The sequence below is a fragment of the Balearica regulorum genome, chromosome 7 (genome assembly GCF_011004875.1).
Source record: "Balearica regulorum gibbericeps isolate bBalReg1 chromosome 7, bBalReg1.pri, whole genome shotgun sequence".
In the NCBI taxonomy this organism is placed as follows: domain Eukaryota; kingdom Metazoa; phylum Chordata; class Aves; order Gruiformes; family Gruidae; genus Balearica; species Balearica regulorum.
In genome coordinates, this window is record NC_046190.1 from 5,453,225 (window position 1) to 5,479,977 (window position 26,753).

Consider the following 26,753-nt stretch of genomic DNA (forward strand, 5'->3'; position numbering starts at 1 on the left):
ATTTGTATCCCTCACTTGTATTTCCCATCTCTTCCTTGCAAAGTGCACTTGTAAACTAAGTGGAATGACTCATCCCTTTCAAAAGGGTTAAAGTGACTCAAGGAAAAATGCCCTGTGTTTTTGAATCCCATTTAATCCCTTCCTGGTTTTCATTACATCATTGAAAGCAATTCAGTCTAGGATTATCAGCATTGGCCATAAATGAATTAATTACATTAATTTTTATTTACTTAAGTTTTACGCCAAGCCTCTCCAAAGGTGGGCAAAAGAAGAAAATTTGTTTTCAACATGTGATCAAGCAAATAAAACCCAGAAGTCATAAAGCATATTGTGGTTTTCTGTGTGACACCAATAATTCAGCCTTGTTTCCTCCCAGGGAAGTATTAGGAAACCACTTTGGAAACTACGACACAGAAAGGAGAGCTTTCTGTAAAGACTGTTGTGACTTTTTGCTTTCCGATAGAAAGATTTGTTGCTGGGCTTCCAATTGGTTCCAGGCTCACTTCAGGAAAATTGGGTAAGACAGAGATGAGTACTCAATTTCAGAGTTCAGCAGAAGTTCTCTATCCATCCAGCACCTCTCAAAATGATCTGACTCCAGTCTGGTTTAGCTTTTGAAAGAAAACTGACCCGGTATCTGACAAGAAGGAGGACCCACCCCTCCAACCACACCAGCCACATTTAACATCACAGTGTAGCTTTCAAAGCAGGTAGTGAGGCTGCAGGTGGGGCCATGCACAAAGTCAGCATTTGCTTTTTGCTCTACAGAATGGGTTATATCCTTTTCTCTTCCTCAAAGGACAGAGGGATGGATCAGCTCTTCAGAGCCTTTCTGGCTCTGTCCGTAGGGCTTCCATAAAGGACAAGTTACACTCACTAGCAATATTTCAGCACTTCTCCCAAATTATGAAGTGCCTGTGACACAGTTCATAATGTGACCATCATAATCACAGAGGAGACCAAAACGCCTGAAGCATCCATTTTGCAGAGAATTGTGCAGTGTCACAGCATTTGCAGAAGTTTAGCACCTTGCTGTCCAGGCAGTCGCCTTAAATGTGACAAAGTGAAACATAACCCAATTTTCCATGGCTGATTTCACTTGATACACATGAATGACATAAAAATGCAAGATAGTCCAAGAGGTATTTACATAAGGGACTGATTATAACAGCAAAGAGCTATTTGGACAGTAATATATTGGCTTTTCAAGAGGATGCAAGAATTATCTTTCGTCCCACAGACATCTCTAATTCTCACCTCTGTAGGCACCTTAACTTCCATTAAGATCTGTGAAAGTCTGTGTTCATGTTACAAAAAGAAGAAACACCCAAGTTTGTTTAGAGAAAGAAGGCTGTGGGTGATAACACTGCTATTCTCACGGCCTAACGAGGATGCTTGCCAGTGTACATTTTGGTTACTGACAGCCTAGCCTGTATTTTGATTCTGCATTAAGCAGTTCTACTAACATGACTTAATTACACCATTGTTTACCCCATCCAAGAGATTCTTACACACACATAGATATTTACATTATTAAACACTCTACATCATTATCAAAACCAAACAGAAACTTCAGAGGCACAAGCCAATCTAAATATGTGAGCACAGCAGCTCTGCTTGTCTGCAGAGTTCTAAAATTATTTCTCTTCTCTTTGATGCTGAATTCTGGTGAAAAGGAAAAAAAAAATCACCATGTGTTTTGGTGGTTTCAATTTGGATTTGTAAACAATAGGCATCTGTGACTACACTAAAGCATTCACAGAATGTGAAATTCAGTCCAGGATATCCATAAAGTTCAAACAATTTTTGATGATTCTCTGGAAAGAGCCAACATCTTAGGGTGACTATTTTCTAACTTACAACCCCACCTGACCATTTCTCTCTATTTTTAGAGAATGGCCATAGTATCTACCCTTCGTTCAGAAAATGTTGTCCAGATTACAGAACTTGCATACTGGTGCAAAACGGACCTCTGAGCACTTCTGTTGCCCACCAACTATCCACAGGTTAAAAAGTGCGGGTCCAGCCCAGCACCATGGAGGAACGTTACACAGAAGACTTGGCCTACCTGTGTTACAGCAAGCACACACACTAGAGGTAATGACACCATTTTCTGATCAAAATAATCAGAGGTTTAGAACAGATAGTTAACCAGCTTGTTTCCTAGATATTATACTGTGGATGGTTTTTTGAATCGCATTTGCTGATAGCTATTCTTTCACTGTTCCACAGCAGAACGTGTCTGTTGTGTACATTTTCATTCGTCATCCAGGTTATCCTCCTGCTGACAGCAGCATCTTTCGACATTTCTGAACAGAGCTTTAGTGGAAGAGCTGTATTTCCTGTGGTGTCTCCTGTCTCATATCATACTCGTTACCAGCTGCCGGCCTGTATTTGTGGGGTGGAGAACGCTATTCTCCAGGGAGTGCCCGTTTCATATTCTCAGCTGTGCTGTGACCTTTTCCAATAATAGATGTCACAATAAGGGCATGCCTTTATTGTGAGCCTCAACAGCGTACCGGTTAATCACCCACAGGACAGGCGTCATCTGAAGCTCTGACATGAATATCTCAGCACATGTTCTCGTCTTGACTATATTTGAGATGGGAGGACTCAGTTTGGGGGTTTTGCAAGCAAAAATTCCCTAGGCCGTCTATCAAACACTATGGCACCAATCAACGTAAATCTGAAGGAGGGAAACATTTAACTGTGAAATCAAGGCAATTCAACATTTCTTCAGCAAGAGCAAAACCAAGCTCAACTTCTTCCTTCCGTACTCACAACTGCAATACAAAGCAGTGGTGTGGGGAAGATGCTGGCAGCAGCTGAAGGGGAATGAGTAGAACAGTCCTCTTGAATATGACCTGATCTTTCACAGTTTCACACAAAAACCCACCCCAAACCAAGCCAAACTTGAACTGCAAGAAGGAAAAATATGTGGAAAACCCCCTAAAAATCTATTAATTTAAAAATAGAACGAAAGATCAGCATAGTAGCAACTCGTGTAGTCCAAGCTCCCTCTTCTGGTCTTTCGCAGTAAATATACTGGAGTAAGCAGGTCTTGATAGTCTACCATTTGGTTTCAAAATCTAGCAGCAAAGTGTTCATATCACTTAGACAAAACACTTGTTACTCAGCCTCTTTCACACTACTCATGTTTTCTTAAGCAAAGGATGTATAGACATGGAAATTTTTTGTAACGTATGAAATAACATTGCACACTACCTCTTTTTTTCCCTTGTGAAACCTTCAGTTTCTTGAGCAGGCAGTTCTACACCATCACCAGGGGCGGCAGCCAAAGGTACATCCCCAGAAACGAGGTAATCAACTTCTTCGCAGCTATCAGACTTGGAAGCACTGCAAAACAATTATTAAAAATAAGCTGACAAATTTCAGAAGCACTCACAAAGCTTCAGTGAAATCTCCTTGAAAGATGAACTTGGGCTGGATCTAAACTAAGGAGCTGTAAGGAGTGCATTGTCCCCTCCCCAAAACTGTCTCTCTCATATCCCACAAATTACTTCTTTCTACAAATGCTATTTCACTTAATTTCTCAGATGACCACATAACCAGTAATACTGCAAAGTTTTGACAGCTCTTATAGACCAGAACATTAACTGCCAGAGAAACTTATATGAAATCAGAAATATGAGATATGAAATCAGTAAAATAAAATCATCACTAATGACTACTTTGCCAGTCTCACACAGTCCTTTCTCCTCAGCATCAAATACAAATGTTCAATTATGTGACTTGAGTGACTTGTCTTTTAGAAAAAACTAAAACCCAGGACTAAAAAATTCTCTTACTTTAAAAGCTGTCTCTATATCGTAAAGCTAAAAGCACAATAATCCCTGAACTCATGACACGAATGTTAAGATTACAGGACTGTAATACCGCTGTATTTGTTAATTCCTACAAGTCCCCCTGCTCAGCAGAGCCCCACAAGACCCGAGCTCAGGAGCGTGACAGCCATGTACTGATTTCCAGAGGCGTAAATATGGATTGGAAAGACGGAGTCTCCTCACAGCAAGGGAAGGCGCTGCGGGGTGCTTTGGGGAGCCGTGCCCTCTCCCCGTCCCCGCAGAAAAGGGACTCTTGCGCACAGATACCAAGCAGAGCACGGGAGGAAAGAGCCACCTGCCCAAATCCCTGGCACGCGGGGCAGGGGAGCCTTGCTGTTCCCTCTCCTCGAGGCAGACCAGAGCAGGAGGCACCGTTACAGCTCCATGAACTTTCTGCTTTCTTAAGCAAAACCCAAATTAGAAAAAACCCTTGACAGCAACACAAGTAACACACCTCTCTCGTGAGCCTTCTAATGCTGTTTAAGAAGGTAAATCACCTGTGTATCCAAAAGATCACCCGCGAGAAGCTCACTCGCATTCTCCCCCACTTCAGGCAGACTCACCACCACCAAACTAATGACACATCCAGACACAAACGTTTAAGGAAACGTTGGTGGAACCAGGCCTTGGCTGAGGAGTTTCTTTTAGGTTTCCTGAACTAAATATAAAGTTATCTTAGCCATTCCTTTTACCATTTCCTCTCCCCTCCCCCCAGTAATTACACTGTAATTGTAGAAGGTAGATTAACTTGTGTTACTGAATCAGAGGTGGTAAAGTTCAGGGACAGATTGTTCCTTTCTTTAGAAACATGTATAAAAACAGAGGACAAATATAAATCACATCCCTAACTTTAGTTACAATACACATGAGAACAGCTATTCCCTGGTGTGTGTAAGTTAGTTAGTGTTCTCACTAACTTACTGAGATCACAAAAGCTTTTCCTGAGAGTGGTTTACCTTGATTAGCTCATATCCATTAAGTTGCTTTGTGCCATATGGGATAGCTACTTGGTTATTTCTTCTAAGAAATTATCTCTGCTTTATGCCCTCCCTTCTTCCCTTCCTTTCTTCCTCCCTCTTCCCAGTTTGTCCAAACTGGTCTGACACTGACATAGACTTCCTAAATTTTCAGTCACATCAAGTTTAAATAAATAAATAATAATTAAAAAGCAAGCTGTTTCCTTTTTCATGCAAAGGACTTTTCCCTTTGCTAAAAATGTCTTTGTCCTAATATAGTAATAGCATCAAACATATACAAAGGCGATGTGACTATATAGGGTCACAGGGAGATTGGAGAAAGTAAGATTTTAAAGCAAAAAGTAAACTGCTAAAAATAAGCCAATGCTGAACATCTGTTTGGAGAGTAAACAAAGAATTGCAGAACCCAAACAATTCACAAGAGGGCCCAGCCAAGCAAGAATACTGAATGCACATGGAATTCTGGACCTTATGTTATGCACACATAAAACCCTCCCAGTTCGTAGCTGACAGTAGCACCTGTTCCCCCCGCACCCTTCGCACAGGCACCACTGCCCATCTGCAGTCGCTCAGCTTCCCCCTTTAACTGTTTCCACAGAAAATGAAACCATTTTCAGCTATATACTTTGACTAATATAGTTTCCAATGCTCTCTGCAAAGCGTAACTAGCTAGCAAAATACAGGCATTTTTAGCAGAGCTCTGCTCCCTGGCCTTCACAAAGCACAGGGCTTACTTTTATGAGCAGAGATGCAGTTGGTTCACGCATTTTCTCTGACGTCTTGCACCAACACAAGTACCAGGAGGTACCCACCCACGTGCCGTGGGAAGGCAGGCTGTAGGACAGGGTACCATGGGCAGCCTCCATCCCTTTCCCCACAGAACCAAGGAGTGCTGAGGCAGGCCGTGAAAAGTAGGTTGCAAGACTATTCACACCAGGCCCGGGGCTAATATGGCCACATAATAATTTTGGCACTGTTCAGCGTGGTTTGTAGGTAGAATAGCAACAGCGTAGTGCTACTGGTAATCGCCCATCACCGGACGGGCATTGCCTTCACATGGGTGCTGCTCACTGGTGGCATAATAAGCTCACAAGGGACAAGGCAGAAGCAAAGCAGCTCAGAAATGGTACAAACTGCACAAGTTGAGGCAGGGTAGCACAGCACGGCAACCCTGTGCGAAACACAGACTCTGTGTTCACTCTAAACTCTCCAGCCTAAGTCTGCACCAACTCTGGTACATGGATCAACTCATGCTATGAACTCATAGACATGAAGTGGCTACATTAAAACCTCTTCTTCCCCACAGCTCTTACTAAAACAAAATTTGCCATTAAACTTATTTTCCAATTAGTAATATCCAAATAGTTGTAGCAAGGATACTACTAAAAAGGCCAGGCCTTCCCAGTGCACAATAAACTATACATTGGCCAGTCTTCATCCTGTAGAGTCAAGCTGATTAGAAAACAAACATTTTTCAAGCTCTGCCTCTTGTTTACTTTTAAGTAATTCTCAAAAGTCGCTTTCTGATGTTCTGTGCATACAGATGCCCCTGGGTATTCCTGCCTGTGTCCTGCTAACACTGAGGAGCACACCCCGAGCACCACAGTTCCCCAGGCTGTGAACTACGTGACCAGGAAAGGTCCATCTGCAGAGAAAGCAACACAGCTTTTAGTGCATCTCATATCACCTATCCCAAATTCCCTATGACAGCTTAATGCACCCTGTGCATAACAGGAGCCGGCAGAGAGGCTGATGCAGGGGAACACGACGTTTTCCAACACTAACTCAAGGTTTAGAACAGCTTTCGTTCCCTCGTATTCACAGCAGAGCTGTGCCAGCTCTGTCTGGTCTGGACTAAACACCTTGCTACAGCTCTGCAACCTCAGCTGGAGATTAAATGCAAGAGCAGAAGCTTTCCTTAGCGTGTAGAAGGGACCAGACTGGGTTGCTCTGCTTCTTACCTATGGCCTGACCTTAAAGACAAGCCATGCAGCAAATGCTTTCCAAGCTGCCATTTTTTTCCCAGGCACCTGCAGGGTTTTTGCCCACAAGACGGGCTGCAAGTTGCAAAGGAACAGGTAGTCACTGCTCGGAAATGTTTAACACCTCTAACCATGGAGCCAAGCTAAGCTGCAGTCTCATACACCCGGGGCACTTATCTGCCTTCTCTGCCTTTCCAATCCAAACATTTCTCATATAAAACAGAAGTCCTGCTGCCGAGGTCTGCACCTGCAGCAAAAAGAGAAAGATGTGTCTAGCCAAAATTTCTCCTAGTGCAACATGTACTGGCAAATCAGAGTGAACTTGGCCTTTCAGTGTCATTGCTCAAGCACAACGCCTGGCAGAACAGGCAGTGAACTTTTTACCTAATTCTTTTCAGGGCACTCCCCTGTAGATACAGTAAATAAAATCTACTTACTGAGCAGATGATACCATATTGTCCCTGATCAATATGTTGTTATCAGTGGGGGAGGAGAGAGGCAGATAGTCATCCTCAAGAAGCAAAACAAAGATACAGTTTCTTGACTGGACAGATGGAGGGACAACCTGATCTCTTATTATGCACTGCCATCTGGAAGACATTTAGCACAAACTGACCCCTGCCTTATATGCACCACTGCTTTTCCCTGTCAAAGTGCACACCATCTGCATTATATGATACCTCTGATGGGCAAATACATGGAAACAAAAGGAACTTTTATTAATAAATAACTAAATATATTGGGGGGAAAAGCCTTTATAATTGTACTTTACTGCAGACAGACTGGAATAGCATCATGCCATCTAATAGCCCTGGTAACATTTCAAAACTATAGTGCACAGGTATAACCAGAAAGCATTGACATAGAGACATGACACATGCGTGCACCAGATAATTTTCTGCAGTCATATTGAACAGTAGTGGTACAGTATTTCTACGCAAAATGCCAAAAAAAACAGTGGCTTTAATATGATCACCTTTCTTACATAGGCAAGAATCTGCTCCACGGCACAGGTGAGGCCAAGATGAGGGATAAGGCAATGACATGAAACAACAAACATCGCTGAAACTCTTGTCGCCGATAACAAAAGCCCAGTCCTGCTATTACTGATCCTCACTGTGAGCACAATCCCATGCATTTTAAGAGTACTACTTTCATTCGCTATTATGTTATTATCAGTTTAGGTCTGACAAAACCACAGAGAAGTCAGCAGTGTTTGTAACTGCTGGAAGAGGGTTGTGCCATGCCTGTTTCAGACAGGACCTAAAGCTGCTGCTATTAACCCCTCTTCTGCCGATCAGCTGCATCTGCAGGTGGGCACATGTGGGAGCTACCGTGTTTCTACCGCTGGGACACAGGGAATAGCTCTGCAAGGCTCACAGAGAAGCTGGCAAGCAACAACAGCCTGCACAGGAAAGGCAGGTGCAAGGAGAACAGGTAGGCTTTTATGTCTGAAACTGAACAAGGATGCAAAATAAAGCAGTAAGAAAAACAAACAATACTGACAAGAGTTCGCTTGTGCAGCTTTTTAAAAAAATAGACAAAAAAAATTAAACCCAATAAACATAGGTGGTGAACTACCTGCAGCCAGATTCCCTCCAGCTGACCACAATGTATTTTGTTCTCAACTTCCTCCGTTCCAGGAGCTGAAAAGTTACCTACTTCCACGCTGAATACCCCGGTGTGTAACTTTTTTAGCACTGAACCCTTGCAAAAAATCCTTGCACCTTCATCAAGGTCAGGCTATGGAAACAAGAGCCAGACCCTGTGGCTGCTGCACGGTCTGCGTGCCCTCATCCCTACGGGGGTCAGCCACCCTGTCTGGGGTAACTACAGCACCAGTACTCGCAGCCTATGCAACTGGGAGGAAGCAAGGAACCCCGAGACTAACTTTTGGACAAGAATGGTAAAAACATTTTAAAGACAAAAGTTATGAAGTAGATCAAAAGAAAAGATATATTATAATTAACTCAAAATTCCAGATCCAGATAAGAATGTGAACAGTGTGAATCCATGAGGTTTACAAGAAGCAGCAAATTAAAACACTTTAAGACTGCTCTTCCTAAATGTTTCCTAAGGTGACATTTAACCGTAGACAGCCTGTGTGCCTTTTTCCCTATAAACAGCAAACTATCATCCCAAGGGCAACAGAGTTTTCTATTTCAGACTGTAATCCAGAGAGCATATATAAATCTTTCTGGCACTTTTGGTGTAAGTCTTTTTTTGTTCCTCCACATTCAGAAAGTAGCTCATAGCTCCACCTCGGTTACTGCTCACTCTTTTCTCACTGGCTTGCTACCGTGGCCACCAATCCATTAGCAAGAAAAACCAGAATCCACAAAACCGCGTCAGTAACCCAATTACATTTGTTAAAAACAAAGAAACACAACTCTTTGAGTAAAAACTTACAAGAACTGGAAGAAATCCACATCAGCAGCTTCCCACTGTAAGCTTCTCTAGATCATCTCACCCTGACAGAAAGTTTTTCCTACATTCTCACAGATTGACTCCCCAGCATTAGCGACTAACCAGTTTGGGGACTGATGGAAGACCAGTACGGGCTAAACAGCAAAGTCACCCAGCTTTTAAGGTGGATTGAGCAAACCATACAAACTCCTTTCTGCCTTTGATAGCATATTATTGCTACTCCAGCTAAGAAATTTAATGCTAGCTTAAATATATTGTGTATGTTTACACTCCACTGAATTCACAATGATTGAAGCATAAACAGACCCTACAAGGCTTCCTTTACTGCTGGCGGTTAAGACAAACTCTTAACACCTTGACAACCCACCAGCACAAATGAAGCAACAGTTTCCCTTCTCAGTGCAAGTAAAAGCAGACAAAAAGCCGAGTGTCCAACAGAGACGAGATACTGGAACGCTTTAAAATCAGCATTATACTGTTAATGAACTTCTCAAAATTGAAGGAAATGCCCAAAGGATCAGTTACCTTGCAGTAATCTGAAAAAAAAGTATAAGCACCTAAAAAAAATATAAGGCATACGTTGCACCTTCACATGGCACAACCCTCCTATGTGCCAAAGTGATTCAATCTCAGGGAAAGGTAAACGGCATCTTCCTTGAAGGTTTTGACAGAAGGAGAGTTAAATCCTGGTAAAAATTTCCACTGACAGATGCTCGACTGATTACAGACAGACCCATCAGCAACCGGCCACTCCAGACATATATCCATCCAAGAAGAGTGACAGTAATTTCTTAGCTAGCGCTGAGCTCCATGGTCCTCCACCCACCCGCACCAGTAACCAGTATGTGGTGCTTCCCACCGCTCCAGCTGCAATGGCTCTGTACAATACCTTGCTGCCGTCAGCTCAGCAGCATCCACGGGGTCAACATTTCCATACGGCGTAGAAACAGCTAAGGGTTGCTCAGAAGGATCAAGGAGAGAAGCCAACTGTATATCATCACCTGGCCCAGAAGGGCTGCGGAGAGAAAAGACATGGAAAAAGGCAGCCTTAGAGGTCTGAGTTATTGCAGAACTGCTGGCACTTGCCTGTCTGAAACCCCGCACTTTCACACACATATGCTAACTTGTGTGTTAGGGAATGCAGCAAAAGTTACTGGTTTTAATAGAAGTTGCTTTCGTGCACAGCTCTACTGTTCTCACCAGACTGAAGTCCCTGGATTTTTGCCTGTGTTACAACCACAGCAGCAATGAGATAGTACAATCCAACAGCAAATTAACCCCATTTTGATTCTGATTTTAAAAAGCAAAGGAGGAAACGAGCTACTGCTTGAACAAGAGAAATGACAAGACTTCCTTGCTCAGAAACCACGTAACACACAGGGAGCTCGAGTCTGGCTTTCACCTGCCATGGAGCTGCACGGGGGCCCATCGGTGGGAACACGGAGTCAGACAAAGGTGTCCCGGCGTCGCATGGAGACACCCAGCCTGGTCCCGTACCCGGGGAAAGCAGGGTGCAGCTCAGTACCAGCACGACGTGGCTAAAAGAAAACAATCTGGAAACACGCCCTTGGATAGAGAAGGAAAGGAGCCTTGCCGAAAAAGAGAGCGTTGTTTGTTCTTACCAGGCACCAAATCATAGGAACCCCCTGAAAACAACGTTTTGTTGACTGCTTCAACCTGACTTTCCCATGTGGCCACCCAGAGACCAGGGCCCTGGAAGTATCATTTTTCCCTAACACTCGCCAAAATCCTCAGGTTTTTGTAAAACATAAAATGTGACCTTTAATTTAGGTTCCAATTTCACATTACAGGTTCACCCAAGTGGCTCAGTTTTGAGGTGCCGCTTTCCTGAACACCCTTCCATCCACACTGTTTCCAGTACTACCGAGTGAATACAACCCTGCACACAGACGGACGGTACCGTACACAGGTGGATTTGAGCAGAAGTGTGTAAACTTAAAACTCTCACTCAGCATTTGGAATTTCAGCTTAAAAATAAAAATCCCTAAATCGCGAAACTCGGCTTTAACACTAGACGATGACTTTCTTACCTAACCGCAAATCCAGCGGTTCAGTATGATTCTCTGCTGTAGTTTAATTTTGGTTCAAAGAACATAACAAGGGTTGAACTGCACTATAACAATGTCGGTGTCATTCCGGTAATGACTGAAGGCTACCATCTGAATATACTCACGTTTCACATCTTTTATCAAAAGGATTCTGTAAAGTAACACATTCACAGGGGAGAAACGATTTGTCAAGCTTGTTTTCTGATTTTTTTTAAATTTTATTTTTAATTAACTACACCTGTGATCCTTTGTAAGCCAGTGTTTCTGCTTTTTTTTTTTTTCAGAGCATCATTCTGGACTCGGTCCAGTTCGTTTGTCCCTGACAAGCCAAGTGGCATTCAACCCTCTGCTACTCCAACACTAACCAGAGTAGAGCTAAGCCACTGCACCAAGAGCACTTCTCAGATGATGGCCTAAAATATTTGATTACTTTTTAAACTTTCAATATTACTTTTATCTAATTACAATACTAAGCAATTAACTGTCCACATGTTCTCTAGTTTAACCACACCTGAGGGCTCAGCCTGTTATAGGAAGCTCTGAGCTAAGATGTTTACAAGTTCTGAAGTCCTCTAGCTTATTAGTATAAAAGGACTGGTTTTCACTTGTCACTAAGAACTGCATATACTTACAGCACAAACTGGGGTGTCCCCTCTGCTTTGCCTTAAAATGAGCATTTAAAAAATAGACCTTGACAACAGGACATTGCAACTTCTTTCTTATAAGGAGTGAACTGCAGGTGGGCAGATCTTGTTCTGGCTACTGACAGAGCACTACGGGTCTTTACTGCGAACATATAGGAAGTTCAGCACAAGCCAAAACTGCAATTGAAGCTGTTGTACTGGTGTGCCCCAATCTGGTGAGAAGCGAAGTGTTTGCCCGCCACCGCTCACATCTGCTGCACGACGAACTCCCAGACAGCGACTTTCATACAGTCCATGGACAACGATTTTCATATAGTCTATGGAAAACGTGACTTGAATCTCGGGCTTGGGGAGGTGATGGTGAAGCTGCTCATTGCCAAGCCACCCTGTTCTGTGCGGCACAAACAATGAAGCTATCCATAAACTGCTCAAACTCGTTCCACAACTGACATTCCTGGGCATCACAACCACCTTCGCCTCGCAGGCGCCTGCCACCAGGTCTCTGCTGTCAGTCCTCTCCAGCAACCTGCCTTTTAGGCCAATTTGTTTCAAGAATCGAGCTCTGTAAAAAAAACCATGGACTTTTTCCATTCCATTGTCCGAGTTCTGGGTCAAGTCTGGAAGAGAGACTTCCAAATTCTACTTATGGCAAGCATGACTGAAATACTTTTCAAAGGAAAATACCTCACAGTTTAACAAGCAGTTGCTTACTAACAGCTGCAGTGAGCACACTAAATTCAGCCCAAAGACCTAGGGGTTCAGAGTTTGTTATTAGTGCGTCACAAGAGAAAGACGCTGCCCATCAAGTGTCCTTAGGCTCTTGGGTTTCATAATTTTGCTTTTAAGGCCTCTATTTATCCTTGCAAAGAGATTTTCCAAGTCACTGTTAGAAGGCAGGTACGCAAATAGCACGTTTCAGACAAAACTTGACCCATACTTCTCATTAAATACCAATGAACGAGAAATAACTGCATAAACCTATGTAATTTTTTCTGTTTAAACATAGGTCTGACCTCTGTCCATGTAAAAAGCTTTCGAACCAAGGCAGGAAATGTATTTAAGGTATGTCAAGCAGCACAGCTTTACAGAGGTGGGCACAGAGGCGAGCAGGGTCAGCTCCTCGGCGTCAACCCCGCCGACACAGAGAGAGCTGGGGGCTCTGGTGGGTCCCTTTGTTCCTCTCCTGCTCACATCAGGGAGATGCAAACCTTCAAACCTCCGTTTCATACTAAAGTTTTAAAATGTTTTGATACTGGTGCTGGAGACAGAAGGCAGCTACGGGTCTTGGCATTTTCTCCCTGTCCATGTTTTTCCAATCAGGAGAGCTGGATGTGGCTCCCTTTGAACAGTCAACAACAGCTCCAAGTTTACTCCAAGGGAAACCAATAAGCATTTCAATCCCTGCTATCTCCTAGTCCCAAACATTTGGTTGCTTTTAATGAGATAAGGGCAAGATTTATAGATCCTGCTCTTACTCCAGAAATCTCTGGAAAATGGCACCAAGAACCGCAAGGCAGGGCTGAGCTCTCGGCACTCCCATCACCCGCTATTCCGTTTTCTTCAAGAAACAAGATGCTGTTCACTGGGTAGAGCAAGGCTGACAGACAAAATCCTCTAGATTTCACACTTGGCTTTGTAAAAACTCAATGTTTTGAGCCTCAGTTTACACATGCATAAGAAAAAATACTAATTCATTGCAGAAAAATATTGAGAGGATTTACCGTTTCCAAGAAGTTCTTATACACTGCAATTCTTTGCAAGGGAAACAGATCTACTGGCAACTATTTCAGTTCAAATTCATTCATTCAAACACATTGTACCTCATAAAATTTCTTCCATTTTATTAAGTAATTACTTCATAATATTTTTTACCTTCTCTTATTTTATTTTGTAGTTTCTCTCATACATTAACCACATTCATTGAAATACACTTCACATGTAGAAAATCCAACACTAAACCGCTACGCGCCTTTGGTATTTCTGTTCTTTAAAAGGATTTTCATGGTTATTGGGACTCCAGTCAATATAATGTAGCAGAGTAGGAGGTAAAAAGCTATTTGTTAGATTAGAAATCAACGTTACTGGTATCAGAAACTAAAACTAATCTTTGTTCAGGAGTGCTGCATAAGCTACCAGCACAGGATTAAAAACTAACAAAACCCTCTTTTTTTTTTTTTTCTCCCATGCTACTTCTTGTGAGGTAATTTAAGATCGATTTAAATATTAATAGAATTTTAGGAAAAATATTATATTCTAAGATTGAAATGGGAAGTCTGGCTTTATTTTCCAATGAGCTACGGGGACATCCATACAACCAAATGATGTCCCCACAGGGCAAGTCCGTATGCCAGCAATAGCTTTAAGAGCTCAGATACAGCAACGACTGGGGGTCACCGGTTACTTTTGCTGGTCACTCTGCATAGATATAACCAAGGTTTTACTTTTAACAGCTAAACACACACTCACATTCAAAAGTTCAAGTTTAGGGAAATTAATTACTTTTGTAAACCCAACTAAGACTTACTTATGCATTTAAATATGTGATTCTGGAAAAACATCTCAAATTCCTTCTGTACTCTGAAGGAGAAACTATGCCTTTAAGTGCCTCGCATCAGCACTTTGTATTTACACTGAGTCCTGCTGAGCTGGGCACTGTACAAACACAGCAATGAAAGTATCCAAGAGATGAACTGGTATGTGTTAATTAAACAAGTAAAATCACTCTCATTCAGGGGACACCTGAGTTTGATGCACAGTTCTGTGCGCGGCAGCACTTCTACACTTATGGAAAACAGATATTGCAACCAAGATACCAGAACTGGCTCCCGGGGATTATTCTGGTGTCTGATTTACACGCTCTTCCTCTGAGCCAGACTGGAGCCACCAGCAGAACAGGTCTGGGTGCTGGGTGACCGTGCTCAGAGCGCCCAGGGAGAGCCAGCCCAGCCCAGCGCAGCCTGGGCAGCACCTGAATCACACCTGTCCCACGGAAGGGAACTGCCATCGCCATCGTCCTGCCTGAGCAACAGGAACCAGCTGCATCTCCCAAAGGCTCAGGTGGGCTGTCTGCAGTCCACGCGGGAATGCACGACTGCCCGGCTCCGGACACAAGGCTGTGCTTCCAGCAGCAAGGGAGTCCCTTCTCTTACTGCACGTTTCCCTACTAATAAAGTAAGAAAGGAAAACAAACGCAGAAACTGCATTCTGGAGAAATGAAAGCATCTTTTAAAAGGCTTCCTGAAGGCGATACCTCACCTATGAAAAGCAACCCCAGAAACCCAGCTGCAGAGCAGCTAGCAATCCCTGCAGGTAACTCCAAATTACCCGGCCGAGCGGGATGAGCGTGCTATCACTGTCAGGCAATCCGCACATGTGACGATGGAGAGTATTTCTCAGAAGGGATACTTTTCTGGCAGTGCTTGTGGAAATCCTGATAAGACAGAGAAATTATCTTGGCAGGGGATGGTGGTTAGTCACACATTACCTGAGGGCCTGGACTTCCTCTCTCACCCAACCCTTCTTGCTTAGAAGTTCCCTAATTTTTGTAACACGTGTACCCAGACCGATCATCAATGTGATTAATCATAACCATAAAATAGAAAAAAACAATGTTTTTTTCTCTGAGTATTCTACATTACTGTGGTCACATTAAAGCTTAAAAGTTATGGTGAGTTATTGTATTAGACAAACAAATACAATTATTTTTGATTAAAAGACTTAAGGGGACTGAAACACGCGTTACTGTATTACTTCCTTCGCAAGCTAAAAGAGGGACAACAGAAAGCCACATAAAAGTGTTACAAGTATAAATCATGCCTGCACAGGATGAATAAGCATATTTGCTGTAATAACTGTCAACCATTATAAAAAGCCTGTAACGTCACCACCGTGCAGCTTTTCGAGCCTCTGAAGGGCTCTCAGTCACGTCCTGATGTCATTGCGGCAGAATTTAAAAGTCTCCAGTAAACCTGAACCAGAAGTTTCTCAGTGCGATCAACTCCCCCCACCCCAATGCCTCCTCACCCACTGACGCTCCGGCCGAGCAGAAACCCAACCACAAGCCATGGCAGGAGCCACAAAGCCACGGATGGAGTCTCCTTCCTGGAGGTGAGGAGAGGGAATCCTCTCCCGGAGCTGGAGGCAGCGCTGTGTGAGCAGGAGGGCATTTTACTCGGCAGGAGTGTTACTTCGCCAAAAGTTGTTTAAAGGAAAAAAGGGGGGGGGGGGGAAGAAAAAAAAGTGCAATAATCTTTTGAGAGAGAGAAAAGCAAACAACAGCTCACTTTTTAAATTCTTGATACAGAGTCTAGCTGCACATTGCTTTTGTTATTTCCTTGGCTAAACTTTCCCCCTCACAAGTGTCTACTTACCAAGGCCAGGAAATAATCACCAGCTTCACTCTTCCCAGTCATCCTCGCTTCCAACACAACAACCCGCAACAAGCTTTCAGTTTAACACCAATTCCTTCCACTTCCACCATCCCGGGTCGAAAAACAACGGTTTTACCGCACTCCGAACCCCAGCTCCCACCGCCGCAAGCTTAAGCGAGAGTTGGAGCTTTACAAAAGGCCGATGAGTAGAAGCCTAAAGCTGCTGTTTCTCAGAGGCTCCTCCCATGAGGCTCCCTGAGGAAAAGGCCGAAGAGACCAAGCCTGCCGCGCCCCACGTCCTCCCACGACGGGGTCGGATGCCTCCGGGGCGGCAGCAGCCGCCCCGGAGGCATCCGACCCCGTCGTGGGAGGACGTGGGGCGCATCCCGCTGCCGGAGCTCTTGCAGCAATGGAAGAGAAACACACACAGCCACAAAAACCCCACATGTTGCTCTAAAGCTGCGGAGGGATGTGTGTCCCACGTGGGTTTTGTTCTTTTTCCTCCTCTTTTTTTTTTTTTTTTTTCCCTCCCCCCAACCCCGCGGTGGAATTTCTTCCAGGGTTTTTTGAGAAGCTGATGGCCGCTCGGAGTTTCCATCCGTGGGGGGATGTGGAGAGATTGAATTACGATGTGTGTAACGCTTAAAGCATACACAAATACCTCCCGACGTTTTAAAAAGCACTTAAGCAGAGCCTCGCTTGCTTGACGGGGTTTGGCAGCTTTGTAAAAGTTTCAGGATGCAGGAGAAGTTTTTAACAACGTCCACTGAAACTTTGTTTATAGCTGTAAATCTAAACCAAACCTTCTTATTCCTACTCAAATTCTTGAGTTAAGTTCCAGCTCCTAAAGTCACATACGTTTTCTTATAGGTTCCTTTACCTATGAGAAAATGGAGCAGTTTTAATTAGTTGCATGACCTTATTAATCTCTTAGGTTTCCCCTGGGTTTATTACAACACAAAAGAATGGCTTCACAGGTAATTAAATCTTTGCACCGAGACACACCAAATTGCATACACAAGCTGCCAGCACCCAAGGAATTAATTGCGTCTCTACCTAGGGAGATCATTATCATGTTTATAACATGTCATACAATAACCCTAGAGTAAATGTCTACAGTATCTATCCCACAGCAAGACAGTTGGTAGATTCACTGCTTACCAAATGCTCGATCGAGAGATTTCAGATAAAATGCTGGGGTTACAGAGACTTCATTCACCCGAGTTAATTTCCCAGCTGACTCCATGTGCACTCTGCCCCAACTCCGGACATCAAACTGTGGTGCCAGCTACGCCTGCTTGGGTGACAACACTAACATTTCCTCTTCTTCAGAACTCGGTCCAGCTCTTAGCAGGACTGTGCATCTCCTTTTAATGTCAGGGTACAGTAACGATACCAGTTGGACCTCTCAGAGCATCAGTTCAGAACTGAGTCTCAGGCGGAACAAGGTATTAATCAATTTTTAATTTTTTTATTTTTTTGAACTGTTTCTCCTTCTAGCCCTTGATTGATTTTCTGTGAGCAAAAGGAAGGAACAGATTTTTGACCAGGTAAATTTTGTGTTACAGGAAAACTTTCACATCTAGTTTCAAAGCAGATGACAGGGGTTTCCCCCAGATGTGCTCATTGCTGCTTTTAACAATTCAGATACCTGCACAGGAAATAGAAGAATATACCAAATGACCCCCGAGAGATCAAATCAAATACTCTGATAGGTGAAAATGCTGAAAAACATGTAGACTACCAACATCGCCCAGGCCGCAAGGTATGGCTCATCGAGGGGGTAAACGCCAGCTACGGTATGATGTGCCGTGGAGAGTTCACTGAGCTGCAGGACCGGGAGCCTGTAGCATCCACTCCGACAGCAAGGATTAAGATCAAGCAGAGAGCTAAAAGTTTCTGGGGAGAGCAGCTCCCAAGCAGCAGGCAACCAGACATGGAAAAAGTTTCTGTGATTTCTGATACAGGTACAGGCATTCTGCCACTCTCTCATTTTTTTTGGGGGGGGGGAATTAAACTCTTTTGTCATCTGGAAACCATTTCACAAATAGCTTCTGCAGGTATTAACAGCCCTGAAGAGGAGGGAGACCCCAGGGAGAATAAGATTCATTAAAATAAATTTTGATTTTCTTTGCAAGCAGCACTTCTGGCGCAAAGCCATGGACACAAACTAGCTGCGTTCCTGCTAACAAAACCAAATTTAGCTTTTTTGGAATAAAATGGTCGTTTTGCTCAAATAACGTGCCTCCCCTTGTTTATTCATTAGCCTCTCACTGTACCAAAACCTCCTGCTAAGCAATCTCAACCACCTTTGTCACAAAAACATTTCCACTTCCCTCCCAGTGCCCTCTGCTACTCAAACACAGGCAAACTGATACGCAGTAACTCCAGGAACGCTGCGCTAAGGTGTGCTCGATTATCTGATTTTCCTGTGAGAATTACATGATCTACATTAATAGAAGTCTTGGGGGAGGAGAGAGGAAACAAGTTGAAAAGCAACAGGAAAACAAGAGATAAGCAACCTCCCAGCAAGGCTGGGGAGACAATTACAGGACAGGGGCTGAGTTTCGGGCTGCAGCCTGCAGTGACACGCCGTCTGGCTGAGCCCGGGAGCCCGCAGATCAAAGAGCCGCCAAAGAAAGTGTTGCAAAAGATTTCTCCGGAGGGCCGGAGGTGAATATGAGCAGTGAGCGTGGTGATGAGAGGGACTCAGAGGCAGGAGACATCCTGCAGGATGGCCCCGCTGGCGTCCGGGCCCTTCCCTAGCTCCCAGGGAACGGTTAGCCTCAAGGAAAGGCCAGAAAGCATCAGGATGGATTTATTTGGGGGGGACTGTTGGGTTTTATTAGTGTGGATCCCAAATGTTTTTAAAGAACCATCAGTATTTTTGCATTTGGGTGAAGGATTTCATCTCAACAGTCAAAGGGAGAAGAAACATGTTCACACCCATCAGAGGGGAGATGCTGCCAAAACTGCTGAATGTTGTCCAAGGGCAGTAACCACCTAAGGGGCCGTCTGCTCGGACCTGAAAGGACCAGAGGTCCTTCAGCCTGGTAATTTCTGTTTCAGGTACCTTTCTTTGCTAGATTCCCGCTTCTTCCTTTTCTGTATAAGTATGTGTCCACTAAAGCACTTACCAAGCTATATGACAGAAGTCACCCAGGTTGCGATCTTAGTGGAGGAGGAGACCCTCGAAGAAATAATTGTCTTTTTAGTTTGGCAGTGCTAAGCAGTTCATGGCACAGGTACAACAAAGTTCCTGTGGTGACACCATAGTTACCTGACATTACATAGGCACATGGTGCTGGAGGGCAGATATATAGATATACAGATATATAGATACACACACACTTCACCCCAGCTTCCATGTTCCACGCTGCTCTAACTGCGGGACCAACACATGAATATTCTCCTCAGGCGCACAACATTTTTAACCTACACTCAGGAAGATGGGAAATTGAATTACAGAAAAATTAAATGTACTCAACTTCAGCACTTCCAGAAGTGCTGGACTCCAGGACATCATTTTAGGTTATGTTTTCATAAATGTAGACTATGACTTGACGAATGTCATCGGAGATCCAGTCGTTCACGCTGTGCTACATGGTCAGGGTGCTTTAGGACTGTGGGTGGACACCTGGTGAAAGCTTCCGATGGACACCATACTGCTAGTGGTGACCCACTCTGCCCAGCTCCTGTGCATTCCACTTGAGGGTTTTTCCCATAAACCACGTCACTTTTGCCAAAGCAAAGCACTTGGGGGTTGGAAAAATGAGTCAGCCCTCAAAAAAACTATGAAAACCCCATGAAATTGGCTTGGAAAGAATGTTACATTAAATAAATGTTTTAAAAAAAAAAAAGAGAAAACCCACATAGTTTTTCTTTTAAATTTGCATTCTGTTTTTTTTGAAAATACAGGGTTAACTCAGATCAGATTGTCAAGTTTTTCCTGGTGAGCATGAAAGCAAGGCTCTTTTTTCCTCAGCTCTTTAAACTGAGGTTATCACTGGTCTATAAGCAAATACAAATACTACAATATTTGTTATAAACTTGCAAAAAAGCTGGAAGAACAGCAATGCCTATGTTTGTTCCGAACGATAAGGCTGCATCATGCGACTAATCTTTAAGAAAATCTGTGTGTGTGATTTTAAATTGTTCTTTGTGAAACAAAAAAGTGTCCATTTTTCAGGCCATTTGCAACAAAGAAAATCATATAAATATACTGCAGCTTGTTTAAAATTAAAGAGGAGTTTCTCTTTTGCATTTCTAATCAGAAGTTCATAGTCATAGACTGCAAAACCACAGACCCAATTAGCTGCAGAGCAGCCTGGCTGAGATATCCAAGCCACTTCTGTAACAAACACCTGAACTTTGTATTTCCACTGCTTTCCACATACAAACTGCCCACAACCATCGTTTGTGGTGGTTAAAAATTAGGTTGTGCAATTCCCAGCAATTTTTATTGGTGAGCCTTTGGGATGGCCAACTCTTTAAATTCCCAGACTTTTACCTTAACCTTCTGCTTTGGGCAAATAAAAAAAAAGTAAAAAAAAAGTTTAATGTTAACCCATTACATTTTGGAGGATCAAAGTGATGGGAAACTGCCATTTTAAAAATTTTCCAAATAAGTAAGATTGATTTTTAGAAAACCCTAGGCTAGACTCAAAGCCTCACAGATTCCACTGATAACTTCTCCAGTAAACCAAGTTCATTTGGAGTTTCTACCAGAAGAATGAGATCTGAGGAATGGTGTGTGCAACAGAAGTTTCATGTACCATCTCAGCATTAAAAAAAAAAAGAGAGATGTGGAAAATCGTAAAGACTTTCAAATATTCAGCACAAACTAACTTATTTTGACTCATTTAATGACATTGTTTAGAAAGGCTGACAGGAGTTTTAAGTGTCCATTTATTTTCATGACAGCTAATTTTTTTTTTCCCTAGTTGTTTGAAACTGAGCAATGCATACATACTTTTTGCTTTCATTCCAGGAAACAAATCCAATCTTCTCTGTCTGGTGCAGAGTTATTCTTAGCTGGCTTTGATATTTCTATCAGCTAGGAGAGCATAACAATGTTATCATGCTAACAAATTCCAAAGATTTTACATAAGCTCTTGAGTGCCTTGGAAAAAAAAAAAAAAGGCTTTATTGATTACACTGTTTGTGTTTCATTAGCTAAAGGAGCTAGGAAAAATGGGCTGAAAAAGAATAAAAAAGCCGTTTGACGAGTTTCGGTTTCATGAAGCAAGTGTTCCGTGTTTTTCAGAGCATCATTTCCAAAGAGAAGCCGGGCTTTACAGGTTTGAGGTTGGAAAACACCAGGTAGTTCAGGCCAATGAATCATTTAAATCCTACTTGTGTACATACACCCTATTTTCCTAATGTGACTTTTTATCAGTTGAAACAACTAGACACCCCCTTATTTAAACAAAGCAGGGTAACTGGTAATATAGTGCTTGTAGGATGGTCTGGGCGAAAAAGGATGACAGGACTGCACGGCATTCTCCCTGGCTGATCTGTTAGAGGCTCAGGGCCAAATTCTTTGCTGATATCACTCCACTGGAACAGAGATTTTGGCCCAACATTTACTGGCTTCAAGGGGTAGGCTGCAGCTGTAGCCTTTTCTCACACAGCTGTCTTGAAAGGAATGTACCAAGAGGTAAAGTAAGTAAATTAGTGAAATTAAATTGGAAACAACCTTGCAGAGTCTTAGGGCACTTTCGGCCAGCTGGGTATCTTCCTGAGGACCGTGGATGAATGGGGCAGGGACAGCACAGGCAGAGCGGGGAAGAGGAAGGAATAAGCCTGGGTGAACAAAGAAGAGTTTATCAGGAAATGCTTAGTCGGGGAGGAGATCCCAAGCAGCACGTTTCAGCTGGGAGAACAAGATTAGCATAACGTACTAGGGCTGGTTCTTGACAACAGCACAGAATGGTGCCACTCAGCATTTCACAGGGACCTTAGAATCCAGAACAATTAAGCCTTTGATTGGAGCAATTAACATTTCTACACTTATTGCAGTTTGAGATGCAGAGATTCTATAGGCCAAAGAGACTCTGTATAAGAATTAACCTGTCAGACACTGCTCAAGGTGGGTGTAGACAAACAGAGCGCACACAGATCCATATAACAATTTTTTACTTTTGCAGAGTACACAAAAGTCAAGGAATAGCAATATTTAAGCCCCACCTGCCATTAGCAACGCTCATCTGAGCTTCCATATACCTGGACCAATATTGATAAGACAGGCTCCAAGGATATCAACCTAAAAGATAACAGGAGGAAAACAGAAAGCAAAGGAAGAGGCAAGTACTACGGAGTTCTGGCTCTTCAGACACGTCTCCAGAGGAGTCTTTGTTGAGAAGCACTAGTGCAATGCAAACATGCCAAGATGGAAAAACTGGAAGGAAGCCACATCCAAGTCATGGAGAATATGCCTATGTCTGTAATTGCTGTTCTCAGAGCTGCCCTCGGCGGGGTTCAAAGCTGGGGCTAATCCTACTTTGCATATTCTATTAGAAACAGGGGCAGTGGAACCAGCTCCATGGTATCCAATTTTGCAAGAAGCCAGAAGACACAGAGTTGGAATAGAGAAAATATGGGGTTCTGTAGGATACGCAAAAATGATTTTGAGAAAATAGGCAGCTTACTTGGAAGAAAGGCTTGAAAAATACATCTGGGGGAAGCTAATCAGAAAAAAAAAAGGAATCTGAATGTAATTTTTAACTTAAATTGATGCTAAACTGCCTGCCCAGACATTGGACAAAGTATCAGTGTCCTTGCTGGATTTCTTTAGCAAATGCCTATATTTGATTGAATAAATGTAATTTCTTGGGAAATATAAAGGGATGTGTGAAAAAAGCAGCTCATGTATCATCCATCCATGTCAATACCTCCCTTAAAAATATGTGGCTAAGATTCTCAAGAGTGTTACAGAATGTTTTCAATACAGCAAGAAGTACCAGCAATTTGGCAGGACCAGAAGTGATTTACTTCTGTACTTTTCTGTAGCAGAGGCATATACAAATAAAATAAGTAAATAACCAGCATGGTATCACATACCTAGTTTACCACTGGCATGTGCTTTGAGTACAACAGGGCGTACTATCAAATCAGCATTTTATAAATGCTTTACAGTGACTTAGATGCTGCCTAAAACAGCGGTCAGTTCGGTCAATGGCATCCATTAGAGTAGATGGCAAATTTCCCTTTCACTTCTTGGAAAGCAATGTGAGATGTCCGCTGGGTAAGAGTGAAGTTATCTTAATTTTATTCTTCCATGAATAGAAAAATCGCCAAATTAAATATCGCATTCTTCACACAGACAAAATCCCCACAGGACTCCCCATCCAGTTAATTCAGTTAAGGACCGTAGGCTGAGCTGCTTGCGTCTCCAAAAGCACAACTGTACTAACAGTTGCACCTACCAAGGAGAACAATGGCAGCAAGATGGGGGGAAATAAAGAGAAATAGTTCAGATGCAAAGGGAGAAGGGCAGGAGAGAGAGACAAATAGCCTGACTCATTTTGTGCATTTCACTTACGTGTAAATCACCTTCAGCTATTTTTCCCTTTGTTTTGTGATCCGGAGATGCCGCACACCTGAGCTACTTTTGGAGTTAAAAAAAATAGGGAAATAAAGCAAGCTGCATAATCACTGTTTTGATAAGTTTCCTTTTAACTCCAAACTTTTGTTTTCAGATGCTAACACCACAAATCCTTAGTGCTCAAACCCACTTGACTGATCTGAAAAGCAGTTCCACATTCCATACCTCATCCAGCAAGACTGTTAAAATATTTAATACTGTATTTATTACGCAGACAAAAAAAAGACCAGGTCAGTATTTGCTAAGGAGTTGAACGTTCTTTTCTGACTTATTGAACTTGCCAATTTTTGATGGCAAGAACAAAGCACGAAGCAAATCCAAAAGCATGCCTGGACTAACTTTAGAGATCTTGTCTGACCTATGCATAGGACATAATGTTTTTCAAGTAGCTTTGCTGATGCCAGCTGCTGCAACGTACTTCCCATATAAGAATATTGTTTAGATTTATAAATGATGTGAGTCAATGCAACAGAACTCTCCATTTTCTAAAAACAACAGCAGTGACAGGAGAGTGCCTACAATATGGTGCTAGAGCTGGGCAAGGGCCCTCCCGGTGAAGTTTCTTGCAGTGTCAAAACCCGTTAGGAAACACAAAGCAGTGCAGTGCCACAGCCTCTTCGCCCTTTAAGGCCATCTTTAGGTGCCACTCACACAGTGAGGAGCAGGTCGAGGCAGAGCCAGCAAGGAAGGTTCAGGCCCCGCAGAGAAGGAGAGAGCACCTGCATGAGCACAGCTATGAGAGCACTGCATCTGGTCTATCGATCTGCACAGACGGGCTGGAACAGGGATTGCTTCCGCAGCATACGCTCCAGAAGAAGACAGTGGCACCAGAAGCTTTCAGAACACCAAGCCTGCACAACGCCGTCCTGCATTCGAGGCAGGTGAAGGCACTGCGCGGGTTGCTCGGCACTGCAGCGAGCACGGCCCATTCTGCTCTGCCCAGCAAACTGGTTCTGCTGAGGGGTGCAGAGGAGAACCTCGTCTTAGTGCAAAATGAGTGTCATCGCCCGCAGAGTGCTTGCGCTCCTTGTGCTCTTCCTCACTAGCACACCCAGCCCCAAGCCCAGTCTGTGAGCACCTCTGCAACCCTGGAACGCCCAAAGGCCTGTTAACAAGCCGAATGTTTTGCCAAACCAACAAATGATGCAATCTGTTCTCCGTACCTTAGAGATGCACATCTGGGCATGACTTCAAAGTCTCCGCTTCAAAAAGCTCCCTTGGCACTTTTTCCAAGAGACATCGGCGGTTTGCACGTACCAGCCAGCTGAATTACAGGAAGTTATCAAAAAATTCCACGCCACCTCCAAACATCCCTAAAATTTTGCCCTCATTTCCGATTTTGTTCCGTGCTCTGCTCAATATCTGCCATAGCCTGTGATGCAAACAGGAGCATTTCATTGCCATAAGGTACAAGGACTCCCTGTACACACGTGGATCTCCTTTCTCCCTCCATAAAAGAGGGAAGATGTATGGGTGTAGACATTACAAAAGGAGAAGACAAACCAACCCTCAAGTCCTGATCTTCCTTTCCAAGTAAAAGACAGCAAAGTGGAGCGGCTGGATGCACACAGTAAGTGGGAAGGATGACATTTTGATGCTCAGATATGGCCATCACGAATGCAGGTTTTCAGTCACAGATTCAGTAGAGAGATAGAAATGTCAAAACCATCAAAGAAGTTATTTTTCACTCCTTTGCAGTGCTGACAGACAGGTTTGCCAAAATCCAAGCCTTCCCTATGTCTGCTAATAGCATAGCTGTACTTCCACAACAAAGTGGGGCTAATGCTTCAGCCACAACCTGCTTTCCGAAAATAATTGTCCTTTTTACTGAAGATTTGAAGGCAAGTTATTGGTGCTGTACTGTTGCACTCAGACACAAAGGCTCTTCTTATTAGTTGACCACTGTCCCACTCCTAAAGGAGTCACTGCAGACAGTTCTTGGATCTGCTGTTCATCACAAGACCACCCTCCTCCCAGTGCTGTAGCCACAAAGGAAAGAAATTCCTCTATTTCCTCTACAGGAAGAAATCTTAGCAAGGATTACAGGGCAATAAAATACTGAAAACCACTCTGCAGCAACAAGTGTTGTGACCGGAGTACACAGGGTATGGAATACAGCTTGAAATTCAACTATACAAAACCAGTTTTAAGTTCAGAGGGAAACTGGACTGGTCAGTGCGTTGGACCCACTGAAGACAGACCAGACAGCTCAACCAATGCTTTCTACTTCTCTTTTGTATTATAAATGCATATTTCCTCTAAGAAACGAGCCTGACCAAAAGCAGACACTCCTCCCTACCTCTGAGAGTCCCCAGTGCGTAAGTCTACAACACTGCGATTGCGTTGGGCTCTGCACGCAGCATCTCCTGCGTGCGTATGCACACTTGGTATGTGTGTATGTGTGTGTGTGTGTGTGTGTGTGTGAGAGACACCACTTACAGCTGCAGTCCAAAAGTAGCAGCTGCCTGTTCATACAAAACCTCACGCTGGAAAAACAGGTGATAATGAATTCTTAAAGCATATGCAAGTATTAAGCAATGAATACTCCATGAATTGCCAGCAGCTGTTTCAAGAACCCTGCCCTGCTTGCCACAGGTATTTATTTAAAGTATGATAACCACCCTGGTATAAAACACATGTGTAGGCATAGGCATGTCCTGCCCCATAGTCCCCGACGGCTTCTGAACCATGCCATGCCAGCAATTTGTTCGGTAATTTCAAAGCTGCCCACTGTGAAGCTTCCCATCATATAAAGGGAAACAAAAAGAAAGGGAAGGAGCTAGAAAGAAATGCCAGGGTCTAATTTCCTTGTCATTTTATAGACAGATCCTTA

The 26,753-nt window shown here is 43.3% G+C and overlaps 1 protein-coding gene across 13 annotated transcripts in view; it reads right to left on the reverse strand.

Annotated features, from left to right (window-relative positions):
• TACC2 (transforming acidic coiled-coil containing protein 2) overlaps nucleotides 1–26,753 on the reverse strand; it is a 143,633-nt gene that overhangs the window by 72,235 nt on the left and 44,645 nt on the right. For 8 of the 13 annotated variants that reach the window (XM_075757713.1, XM_075757717.1, XM_075757712.1 and 5 more), the window contains 2 exons: nucleotides 10,121–10,246; nucleotides 3,226–3,357 (listed from right to left, as the gene is read on the reverse strand). In XM_075757713.1, the coding sequence (XP_075613828.1) occupies nucleotides 3,226–3,357; nucleotides 10,121–10,246 (258 nt within the window). Of the gene's footprint in view, nucleotides 1–3,225; nucleotides 3,358–10,120; nucleotides 10,247–15,967; nucleotides 16,131–16,314; nucleotides 16,609–26,753 lie in introns of those variants that run through there. The other 5 variants (XM_075757721.1, XM_075757720.1, XM_075757728.1 and 2 more) reach the window with 4 other exon arrangements.